Below are 13,219 nucleotides of genomic sequence, written 5' to 3'. Positions count from 1 at the left end.
AATGATACAGTGAGGAAAATTCTGTTATGTGTTAGTAAATTAACATTGAGCAAAGCTATTGAGATTTGCCAGATACAGGAAATCACAGTAAAACATACTAGTATGCTTGCTGTATCTGCTGCTACAAATGTCAACAGTGTGCAACAAAAAACTAAGACAATACGGCCTCATAAATATAAACTGAGGAACTATGCCACACCACCTCCCATTATTAATTATCACAATTGTGGAGGCAGTCATGAACCTAACCGAGAAAAGTGCTTAGCCTATGGTCAGTAGTGTTACAAATGCAAAAAGTGGAATTATTTCAAAAAGTTCTGCAAATCAACACAGATTCCTAATAAAATTTATCCAAAGAAGACAGTGGATCAAACTGAGATTGGAGCAGACCCTGACGACAGTGATGAAGCCTTTTATGCTGATGGTATTTCTGTGGTTAGCGAAACAGCTGACACAGTGAATCCCCACTTGTCAGCACAGAATGAAATATTTTGCACTGTACAAATTAATGGGAAACCAGTAGAGCTGAAAGCAGATACTAGATCCAAATGTAATGTCATGTCAGCAAAAGTTTATACAAAAGTAAAAGCTGAACAGAACCTTGACTTAACAAGGAGCACAAAACTACTTGCTTATGGTGGTGAAGAAATTCAGACAGATGGTGCTGTAGTTCTTTCTTGTCATTCTGTGGGTAACACCTATGATTTACAATTCTGTGTAGTCAGAAGACATGTACAGTCATTACTAGGCCTAGAAGACAACGTAAGAATGGGACTGATTTTGCTCAATAAAGAAGTTCACCATCTAAATACAAATGAAAATTACATTTTTTCACAATATATCTTTAAAGAATATGCTGACATCTTCAAAGATGAAATTGGTAAGCTTCCAGTTACATATTCCATGAAGCTGAACCACAAAATGAACCCAGTTGTTAGACCTGCAAATAAGATCACAGTAGCAATGCAAAGTGAAGTAAAAGCAGAATTAGACAGAATGGTAATGTTAGGTGCTCCTGCTTCTGTAGCAGAGCCTACTGAATGGCTCTCTTATATGGTTGCTTCCCATAAGAACAACTCAGATGGCATTTGGATATGCAGTGATCCTAGAGACTTAAATAAGCTCTTAAATGTCTTCATCATCCAATGTGCACAGTAGAGGAGGTAGCAGCACTAATGCCAAATTCAACTGTTTTTTCAGTATTAGATGCCAAGAGCTCCTTTTGGTAAATCTCGCTGAATTACAGATCTTCTTTATTAATAACATTTAGAACACCATTTTGGAGCTTCAGGTTTTTGAGGATGCCATTTGGGATCAGTTCTGCCAGTGAGGTATTCCAACATGCCATGGAACAGATATTTACTGGATGCCCTTGTGCCATTGTAGTGGATGACATTATTATTGGAGGCAATGGAGAAATGGAACATAACATAAACCTCAGGAAAGTTCTATACCATGCATGCGAGGTCAACCTTAAGCTAAATCCTTTAAAATGTAAATTTAAACTGAAAGAAGTCACCTACGTTGGTCACCTGTTCACAAGTTCAGGGCTACAGCCAGATCTGTCAAAGGTAACAGCAATTAATGAAAGGCCAGTCCCAGAGAATATTACATCTTTACAGTGTTTCTTGGGTATGATTAACTATTTAGGAAAATTTGTCCCAAACCTTAGTGAGCATGAGCTGTCTGCACCATTGTGTGAGCTGACACATGAGGATATAAAATGGTCTTGGTTTGAACAGCACCAAGAGGCATTTGATATTTAAAAAAGAGAATTACCAGTCCACCCACATTGAGATGCTTTGATGTCCATAAGCCTGTGACACTTATCTGTGTTGCCTCTTAGTATGAACTTGGTGCAGTATGTCTTCAAGAGGGCATTCCAATTGCATATGCATCCTATACCCTGACACAAACAGAGATGCACTATGCACAAATAGAAAAAGAACTTCTTGCTGTTGTGTTTGCATCTCCAAATTCAATGACTATATATATGGAAGGCAAATCCAGATTGAAACAGCTCACCAGCCACTAGTAACGATTTTGAACAAGCCGATACATACAGCCTCAGCAAGACTGCAAAATATGATGGTAAAGCTGCAAAAATACAGATTTAGCATTGTCTACACAAAAGGTAAGCACATGTATCTTGCTGATGCCTTGTCACAGGCACCCAGAAAGATGACAGAACAACATGAAAATGAAACAGCTGATTTTGAAGTCATGGAAGTTAAGCACATTTCATCATCATGGCTTGATGAGTTAAGAAACCACACTGTTATAGACCCAATTCTTCAAAAACTGAGTAATATTTTCCACCAAGGCTGGCCAACATGTCAAACAAGTCTGCCACTTGAAATTCAGCAGTATTTCACATTCAGGGATGAGCTCACAGTTTCACATCATTATGAAAGGCCCAAAACTAGTAGTTTCTAAATCATTGCAAAAGGACTATATAAAAATTCTGCACAGAGGCCACCCAGGCACTGAATCAACTGAATCAACTAAAAGTAGGGCAAGAGACATTGTGTTCTGGCCCTCAGTGTCTAAAGATATTGAAAGAGAGACATTTTCATGTTCAGTTTGCAACAATAAAAAATCACATCAGCAAAAAGAACCTCTTCACCTACACCCAAACCCTGATTTACCATGGTCAACAGTAGCAGTAGATATTTTTGAATGGAATGGTCAACATTATCTGGTACTCATTGATTCATACTCTGGATGATTTGAGGTTGACTTACTCTGTAATCTGACATCTAGCACAGTAATTACAAAACTAAAGAGGCACTTCCCAGTCCATGGAATCCCGCATAACGTCATCTCAGCTAATGGTGCACAATTCACTAGTCAATGTTTTAAAGAATTTGCTGCATCTTGGGATTTTATTCATGTAACCAACAGCCCAAAGTACCAGCAATCTAATGGTCTGGCTGAATGTGCGGTCCACAGTGCAAACCATTAAATGGAAAAGTCCAATAGAGATGGAACTGATGTATTCCTCAATTTACTAAACCTTCGAAACATTCCCTGTGACCAGACACTTAGTTCACCAGCTCAAAGACTGATGTCAAGACAAACACAAACAGCTCTTCCAATCAGCAAACACCTGTTGTGTCATCCTCAAAGAGTAATAAGGTAGTCAAAGCTCAACTATCAAAAAAGTGCCACTCACAGAAGTCATTCTATGACACAACCAGCAGACCTCTTTGACCGTTGTTGCAAGGTGAAGTTGTTAGAATGCAGGCTTTGAAAGGTCATGATCATGCAAAAACTGTGAAGGACACTTGTGTTGAACCAAGGGTCTACATAATTCAGTCAGAAGGTGTAGACTACAGAAGACACATTTTGCCTGTCCCAGAGCCACAGCCACAACAGACTGTGTGTACTAGTGATTCAAGTTCCTTGATTGAATCACCAACCAATCAACTCCAAGAAGACTGGCAGCCGTATTCAAACAGTTCTGAAGTACAAAGTAATGTTTCAGTACCAAATAAACCTCTAAAGACAGTTCCTGTTTCTAACTGAAATCAAAATCTGTATGTGACATGGACAGGAAGAGTCTGCAAACCCAGTCCTAAATATATACAGTGAATTTGACCTGAAATCAGACAAGCTATGTTAAACTGTTAATATGATGTTTAATTCTTGAATGTGTTTAAAGAAAATATTAAAGCAAACTTTGTTCATATATTTGAAATAAGGAGCATAGTTAAAGAAGAAGGATGCAGAACAGTGACTATGTTCTGTTGTTTTGTACCTCGACAGCCACTGTAGTTAAGGCAATACATGGGGGGTACTAAGCAGATCTTGAATGTGCATGCAGATAGATTTATGTTGGGTGTACAATAAACCACTGTTAACTTTCATTCACTGGCTCCACTTGTCATTCAGCACTGGGGCCTGTTGATTTCTTTGATGTACCCTTTAGAAGAGTAGCTGGAATGTACTAACTGAGTGATGTGGCCTCAGGAACCTCAGAAGGGAAGGTTTAATTTGCTAGTGTTGGGACGTCCTCCAATTTGAGTTTGTTTTGTAAGAAGGTTAAGATTGTATCAGACATGAAAACAATCAGATTTTTAAGTTTCTGTTTTACTACTAATATGGCTGGCTAGCAGAAGGCATTCTGGGAGTCACCTCCACTGAGTAATTTTGGAACAGCCATACCTTGTGTCCATCAAAAAGACATTTTCTCCCCTCTTTTGCATTCCTTAATATAAGCAATGTGTTCAACAGTTTAAATATAACTTGCCTTGCGAGTAGATTTGGACATGGGGAGAGGGGGCTTAACCAACAATGTGCTCTTTCAATTTTAATAGAGTATGGGAAGTTTAGAGCCTTTTGGAATGCCTCTTGCAGATACTTGACCTGCCTTCCCATAAATCCACTAAAGAGGTTATTTTGTCTCTGCCAGTAATCAAGATTGCTGATTTTCTTGTGCAACTACTGCATAAACAATCGGTGATCTCATACAACATCCTGTACTTCATGGAGTCTTGTGACATGCATAGAAGTAGTGGGCTCTAAAGAGTCTATTTTAGCTCTATGTGTAGTGATGGCTTCACTGTTTTTGACAGCTGTAGATTTCTTTTCTGAGGTGTTTGCAAGAACTTTATTTATAAGAACTGTTATGCTATCCAGGTAATTTTCCAAAGACATGTTCTGCTGTTGGCCTCCTTGGCCACATGTTGTACCAAGACAGGCTATCTATCAGTACTGCTGTAGTCCAACCTTTACTCTGCCAAACAGCTAAATAGGCTGATGGGTTACTAACTTGTTGTGCTATAGGTATCACAATTCCACAGACATTGAGAAAACACTGAACTTTATTAATAATAATAATAATAATAATAATAATAATAATAATAATAACTTGATTGAAGATACACTGAACTTTAATAATAATAACTTGATTCGATATAATGAGCAATTAGATTAAGTGTCCTTCTTTTGTTGGCTAGGTTCACCATCACAGGGGGTATACACTTGGTTGAACACTTGACACACCTTAATCTCTTGCTACCATTCAAGCCATTTATAAACAAAATACAAATATGGGTGTCCAAATTGTGAGCAGGTGAACACTATGTATATAAGTACAGTTAACGAAACTTGTACACATTGGAAACAAATGGAAAAATGAAATCATGACAAACAGTCACCTGCATACCACTTCCAGTGTCAACCTTGGATAGTCTCTGAATAATGGTCCAATTAGCTGACTAAATGTCTTAATGAACCACATCTTGTTTCTTTTTTATTTTTTTTCGGCACGTTTTCTGAAAGTGGATTCTAGGACTGACACACACTATGACATTAGAAGACAGCCTAGGTTGTATCTGTAGGTAGAATGCAATAGCATATTTTGCTAAACTGTAGCAAATACATAGGTGGAATGCCATACTTAACATATCTGACACATGCTCTAATCATGACGTCCTAAAAATCTGAGTGTTTTATAAAAGGGGATAATTTTACCATAGGTGTTGCTAGCACTTTCAGATTTGTACCCTAAAGTTCCATGCTGCTGACAGTGACCCCATTACAGAAAATTTAGACACAGTTTGGTAAAAGATGGTCCATGAAACCAATTTAACCATGCTGTATCTAAAAACCTTTAGCAGGAAGGAATCCTCTACTCCACATGTGGGGGGGGGTGAAGCCTCTCACACCCCCAACTAAATATAACCCACTCTGAGATTGTAGAACTCACTATAGGGTATAATTCTATTGAGTGGTCCTTTACAGATACTATACAGATTCAGAACACAAATTCTGAGATTTGTGTTTCAGAAATGAAGCTCTGATATTGTTTTACATTATTATTTTATATAAAATATATGTATTCAATTTGTTTCATATGAAGTTTGTATTAGATTTTGAAAAATAAGTGCTATTATGAACATTTACATGTAACATGTATTTTTTACAATTTATTTTTCTGGTTTTGTGATTCCTCTTTAAATATTTTTGATTCTGAACTAGCTAGGCAATCATGTGACTACTCTAGTAACTTTGAAACTGGACTATAAAAAGGCCTGTTTTTTCAAATGTTTTATCTGATGAAGTTTTCTAGTTTTAGAGATGAAAGCGCTTATCCTATAAGTTTTATTCCAGCTTGTATCAATAAAAGCCAATGGATTTTACTGCAACATTTTTTTCAAAGCATCATTTGGTTGCACCTATGTTCTGTGCCACACACACCTAGCTTTAGGTCATTTTAAGAATTTTTGTTGGATCATATCACTACAAATATTCATGGAGGAAATATAAAAACCTTATTAGATATAAAGGAGTCGTATTGACAACCAAAATTGCATGCTACAACACCATCACTGAGTGAGTCTGTTGACATCAGCTGAGTGTTGAAGATGAAAGCAACTAAGTTATAGAATGATCAAAGAATTTTTAACTGTGTTTTAAATGTACCATTAAAAATCTTTCAAAAAAGCTATATATGTGAATATGTAAGATTTCGATATGTGTTCACCTGCTATGTTAGTTTGTAGAGGTGTGTCAAGTGGTGAAATTATCCAATTATCTATGGTATGATCCCAGTTATTCTCACTAGGGTTAAAATATAATTATTGCTCATGGGAAGGGTAAGGCCAGTTTTATACCAAATGTGAAATTGTCTTGAAATGGCCTGCAAGGGTAGCTAGCCTGCTACTTACCTATGTACCCATAAATGCAGAAGTTATTTAGGACATCTGGTATTGGTTTGTTTCTTATTCCAGGAGGTTTCTCTGTCTGTCTTCACACTCAAGTGGACAGTCTCTGTGACTACAGTCAAGGTCAAGCCAATGGAAGAGAGAAGATGATAAAGCAACTCTAAGCTACATCTGTCGATGTGCTTCACAGATGCAGGCTGAACTGGAGAAAAGCTCCAAGGGATGGATGGTAAATGTCACTGAGATGCATCAGGCCCGCTTCCTAGGAGTTTAAGACCACAGTGTTACGTGTGTGTGTGTGTGCGCGCGTGGGACAGCAGAGTTTCTAAAATGATAATTCTGGTTTCGGTCACGCTAGTCCTTATAAACAGGAAACTGAGCTGACTTCTTTTGTGACAGTTTTACAAGCAAAGCAGTGTACTCTGTATATACCTCCCTAACAGTAGCATTTTAAGTTAGAAATAAAGAGTATTCCAAATGAGTGACATTCTTGTTCCACTAGAAAGACGTGTGATCACACAGTGGCTGCTGCTGGAAGCATGCCTGTGTAAAATCAGGGTTTTCTGAAGTACTATATAAAATTTACTGTTGGTGTTATTTTATATTTGAGCTTTCTTCTTATTAAAACCAAAAGCTGGTTTTCTAAGGGATAGAAGAAATGTTAGCTTACATGCAACAATTATGACCATCTGAAAATTACTGGCACCTCCCCTTAGATATCCAAAACACCTAAACAGATAATATTGATCAGCTATTGTTTGTGCTTATTGACAGGGCCTAAACCATATGGCAGTATCTTCAGCAGCTGATGCAACAACTTTATTTCGTCAAGGATGGGCAAGGCGGACAGGAGCAACTGCTGATATTGGACCAGCCTCCAGCCATTCTATCATAGTAACACAGTTTCACTTGGAGGTAATGTACTTCTCTAATATCTGATCAAGTAGTGTTCAGTTGCAGAAGGATGGCAGAAAGAAATGTGAAAGTTGTAATGTATGGGCAACTTATCACTTTAAATTTTAATGTAATATATTGACAAATTGTACTGTTTAACAGCCTTTTAGACATAATGAATGATTATAGCATGTGGCAGGGCACCACTTTAATGCACATGCTTTATCTCTAGATATAAAACGACAAGCAGAAAATAGATTGGTTTGAGAAAGGGTAAAATATGGTTTATTTACAGAGCTGTATAACCACATAGATAATTGTAACACAAGTAAAACCCATTCTGTCTGAGAACAGAACTTTTCAAATTTAATTCTAAATTCCACTATAGAACACAGGGATGCATTTTTAAAGTGGCTGCACACTGTAAAATAAGGCTTATACATTATTTTACTTAATTCCTGACTCTGCTTCATGATATTACTAACTCAACATATCAGCAACTTGCACCACATGCCTTTAACCAGTTAGAGCATATCATTGTATTCTAAGCTGGAAACAGACTTCCTGTGGCAGTTGAGGAGGAGGAGTCATTTCTCTTCATATAGGATCAACTTCAGGATGCCTGGCCCCCAGGTCAGTAACATGTTAGCCCCAGTCAACACAGCAGAGATGGATCAGTGGTTTTAGGGAGCAATTTAATAATTGTGATGACAGTTTTTAAGGGTATTTTGCTCTGGTCAGCTTCAGTATTACCTCTCCCTTATTGTCAAGGTTGTTTCCATGCATTTTTTTCTTTTTTTTTTCGGAATGTTTATTTTCAAAACAACAGCATTGATCACTTGAGTGTTGTTTCTTGTTTCTTGTGCATTTCAATAAATCATGTATTTATATATATATATATATATATATATATATATATATATATATATATATATACAGGCAATATTGTAGTTGAGGGCCTCACCAGATGCGCAGTAGCAAGCCCCGCCCAAAACGCACCCCCCTGATATGTCATTCATGAATATGCATTCCCTCTGAATGTACAACCGAAGAAAAAGTGCACTTGACATTGTAATATGACAGTAAATATAACAGTAAACTGAAGTAAATTACCGGTATGCGTGAACGACATTTAAACAAAAAACACTTTCTCGACCTTGGGTATTTCAGTTTCTTAGAGGACTGCTAAATTATGGATTTAATACAACGTAATAGCTTCTTATTTAAACTAAAGTGTTTCTGTTGTCACAGTGCTTTTAATAGTCAAACAGTCACCAAAATCACATTATTTATTTACTTATTTATTTGATATTTCTTTACCGGAATGGTCCAGCTGGTCTGGAGGGGACCAGAAAGTGACCGTTTTCAACGGAGTACTCATCTGAAATATGTTTGCCTTAGATCTGACAAGTAACATCTGTCACAGCAACATACAGCTCTGTAGAAAACATAAATGACAGATTTTGAGACATACTTATACAAATGCTAATAATAAGTGTCAAAAATTTGCCAGAAAGGTAGTTGTTATAGCGCCAAGGTGGAAATTACCTTTTGGAAAAGAAACGTGCATACTGCAAAGATGCTGCTCTAATCCAGGTAATAAACCAACGTCGCAGAAAGTGCGAGCCAGAAATAGTAAAAACCGTTATGTTATGATAAACATTTGATAAGGCAGATTCAGTTATACCTTTGGTAATAATATCTAATAAATGCAGCCCTTTAAGGAGATGCAACTTATGCACAACAATGCAAACTTGACAATCACAGCATAACACAATGTTCATAGGATATAGTGAATCACAGAACAAAATCTCCGTTAAACACTCACGCCGTGAGAAACACAGAAATTACCAGGTGCGGCTACCGGGATGGCAAGTTTAAACGACCTAAAATGTTAAGAAATATAGAATTTATTGCCAGTTGTCAAAAACCCCAAGTAATATGCAGACCAGGTTGTCACTCAATTTGTGACACACCCACTTCTGCAAGAAACGAACTGGTGAGGCCCTCAACTACAATATCGCCTATATATATATATATATATATATATATATATATATATATACATACACACACACACACACACACACACACACACACACACACACACACACACACATATCTGAGCAATCATTCACAGTTAACATAACTTTCCATCTTCATTATCTCACATAATAATTAACCTGTACAAAAGAAAGGAGAAAGGAGAAAGGATATTGCTGCATTGCTGCACATGGATTCTTTAAAATATGCTGGCTTTTTATTGTTGGTCAGCATCTTCTGTTCAGTAGTGCTTGCTTATCAGAATCACCTATCACATTATAGTGGTTTACCTACATAAGGTCTAATGCCATAATGTCTAATGTTCATTTGATCGAAAAATAACATCTAAACCCAAAACATTGAAAGATCAAAATGTCTAAAATTGTTTAATTGAAAAAGCAATTAGATCACCTCTATTATTTGTGCTGTGCCCCCCACACCCCCCTACTTAAATATACCAACTCAAAGATCGCACTACAGAGCAGAAATGGGCAAATTCAGCATTTTCGACATTTTGAGTTTAGACTAATTTTATTTCGACTTTTTAATTAATCAATATAGTGATATCAACCAATTCATTTTCGACCATTTAGCATTATACCTTATGACTGCAGACCCATTATAGCCATTACTGGATGAAGTTTCCCTGGTTGTAGTAAGAACCCTGTCATAATTTACAAATTCGTTAATAAAAGGTTTCAAGCAAGAGCTTTTCCTTGTCGAACCAATTTTCCTGCTGCTGTTTACCACTGAACTCTTCATCTCTTGAACAAAGTGAAACTCTACGTTAAATGAAATGTGGGTTTTTATTGCATTAATTTGTCACCAAAATAATCTAACTTTTTGCCTGTTTCTTAACATCAGTATATCTTTCCAGCTTATATTTTTGCTGAAAGTCTCTTTCTTACACTGTCAAAAGACACTGCTTTGGGTTCTGTGACTGAAGATATTTAGTTTGTGTAGTCATAGTTGAAGATTAGATTATTCGGTTTTACCCTTGCTGTAGAGTGAACAGAACTTTTTTTTCCAGAAGCTTTTACTACCATCATTACTGACCATCAATCTTCCACCAATCAGGCTCTGCCCATTCATTCCTCCATACTAGGAAATGACATACAATATGGAAGTGAGAACCATCCAAATCATGCAATAAACCATGAGAGTTGCTTTTGCCCTAGTCAGTATCATGATAATGAAGGCACTTGTATAGTATTAGTCCACCCCCTTGACAGGGGAACAAGTTAGCCTCATCACTGTAGGGATCCACAATGCCTTCTCCCTACAAGGGTACATTCCCATGCACTCTCTAATAGATTCATAGGTCATTACTAGGTAGTTGACCTGGGTGAATTATTTAAAGCCTGGCCAAAAGAATACCCACTATGTGTACTTATTTTCCAAAAGGGTTTGGGGGAGTCTGCCCAGGGAGTGCATTTGCAATTTTCAAAGCATTTATCCAGACATTGTTTGAAGAGGGTTAGGGAGCAATTTTGTTTAACATGCATGTGTAGCCTATTCAAAGGAGGAGGAATATTTGGGATAGGTATCTATCACACCAGCAGGTTCTGTTTATGTTTTGCTGGGCGTTTAAGTCTCTGGTAATGGGTGTTTGCATTGCTGTATGTTTTGTGCATGTATAGTAGGTCACGCAGTATGTTGTCACTCGAGGCGGGAAACAGACAGAGCTTTAAGGCTTTCTTCACAGGACACAGAACCCAGACTCTTGATTTTCTTAAGGAGGAAGCACTGGGGTGCTTCAGGCTGATTCATGTCTTTGGCCAGGTACATGCCAAAAGGAGCATTATGTTTAATTACAGGCTTAAAGAGGGAAGAGTAGAGAGGGATGATAATGTCCCTGGATGGAAGATATACCCCCTTGGTAATCAGCTGGGCTATGTAGAAGAATTGTCTAATGACCATAGAGACATGGTGATGAAATGAGGTCTATGAACATGCTGAGATCCCTAATAACTGTATTGATTTTTAAGGGGTCTCACTGATGCAGTCAATCCAAGATATTTGGGATATTTTGCAGTCACCCTAATGTTATGAACATCAGGCTTGTTTTTAAGCTCTGTGTTCTTAAAGTATGGCAAACAATTGAATTATGTTGTATTGATGAGCTCAGAAAAGGGGCAAAGCATGGCATATCTGCGTCTAGTGGGATTTGACTTTATTGGCCTGATTGTATCAGTAAAGACTTAAAACATAGATAATAACAAGATTAGTAAAGAATACTTTCACCACCAACTCCAAAACAAACATAATTTTCACCACAAGAAAAAGAAAAGGCCAGTGTTACCTTCCTAAACAGTTTAATAAAATATGAATGCACAGTCCAGTTCAATAAAAATCCTACAACGGGATCACTCGTTTTCAAATGCACAGGCTGAGCAGCAACAAATTCCAACAAGTAAAAAAACTATAAGAAACACTAACATTCCTGAAACTCCTTTAGCGCCTCAGCTCTTGGCCTTTTCAGAGTATAGTAGATTAGTAAAGAACTTTGGGCTTGTCTCTCATCCTTGGTAAGGCAAAAATTGAAACAATGAACTCTGACTAACACAGCATGAATAACCTGGTTCTCCAAAGTCTTAACAGCTAGATGGTAAGGAGGAGAAAAAACTGTGTTTTTAAAATTTGAACAGATTATCATCCACGTCTACCTCAGTAAGAACCTAAATTTTATGAACATACTAATATGTTAGATTTAAAGTCCTGCAAAATGACTTATCTTCACTGAAATTTTCAGACTCAGAAACAAATAAAACAAAAACAGGAACAAATGTTAGACCATTATTTAACAGAGGAAGTCCCTCAGATTTTAAAACAATGTCTGAAATGTTTAACTCTTAATTGTTAGCATGGGTATTCAGGTTAACTGATTCTACACCATGTCTATCATTGGAGGAACAGACTGGAAGTTATTTCAAAGGACAGCTTTCAAAACAATGTCTGAAATGTTTAACTCTTAATTGTTAGCATGGGTATTCAGGTTAACTGATTCTATACCATGTCTCTCATCAGAGGAACAAACTGGAAGTTATTTCAAAGGACAGTGCACCATCCTGTGGTAAATGCACAGAAAAAAAAAGAAAAATACCAAAAATATAAGTATATTAAAAACAGTATAACCCTTAATGCCAGTGGTAGCAACTGAATGAATATGACAATACAAATGTTTTCTTAGAAAAATAGTAAATCTAGAAATAGGAAAAACAAGAAATAAAAATAAATAAATATAAAGTTCAATATTACAATGTACTACATTCTCAACTTGAATAAATTAATTTAGTCCTGGGGAAAATATAGTAGGTTTTGGTTTGTATCATAAAAATAATTACTTTGGTTAGATCTGAGATGGTTGTATTTTAATATTTTTTTTTCATTTTATATATATATATATATATATATATATATATATATATATATATATATATATATATGTGTGTGTGTATATATTTCAAAATATACCAGTGCAGTCACCATGGCTGTAGTCATAAAACAATTTTATTAAAGAATATAAAATAAGAATAAGCGCTTTAGGGTGACTTTCCACCCTTCTTCAGATTCAAAAATGTCTGAACAAGTAAGAAATATTTATATAAATC

At 36.5% G+C, this 13,219-nt stretch overlaps 1 protein-coding gene across 1 annotated transcript in view; it reads left to right on the top strand.

Annotated features, from left to right (window-relative positions):
- CCDC78 (coiled-coil domain containing 78) overlaps positions 1-13,219 on the top strand; it is a 739,645-nt gene that overhangs the window by 162,870 nt on the left and 563,556 nt on the right. Inside the window, exon 5 of the mRNA XM_044089297.1 lies at positions 7,446-7,586. Within this exon, the coding sequence (XP_043945232.1) occupies positions 7,446-7,586 (141 nt within the window). The remainder of the gene's footprint in view (positions 1-7,445; positions 7,587-13,219) is intronic.

Source organism: Protopterus annectens, chromosome 12.part0, assembly GCF_019279795.1.
Source record: "Protopterus annectens isolate FY-2018-M chromosome 12.part0, PAN1.0, whole genome shotgun sequence".
In the NCBI taxonomy this organism is placed as follows: Eukaryota; Metazoa; Chordata; order Ceratodontiformes; family Protopteridae; genus Protopterus; species Protopterus annectens.
The sequence above is the reverse complement of the archived record's forward strand: the minus strand, read 5'-3'. Positions and strand labels throughout refer to the sequence as shown.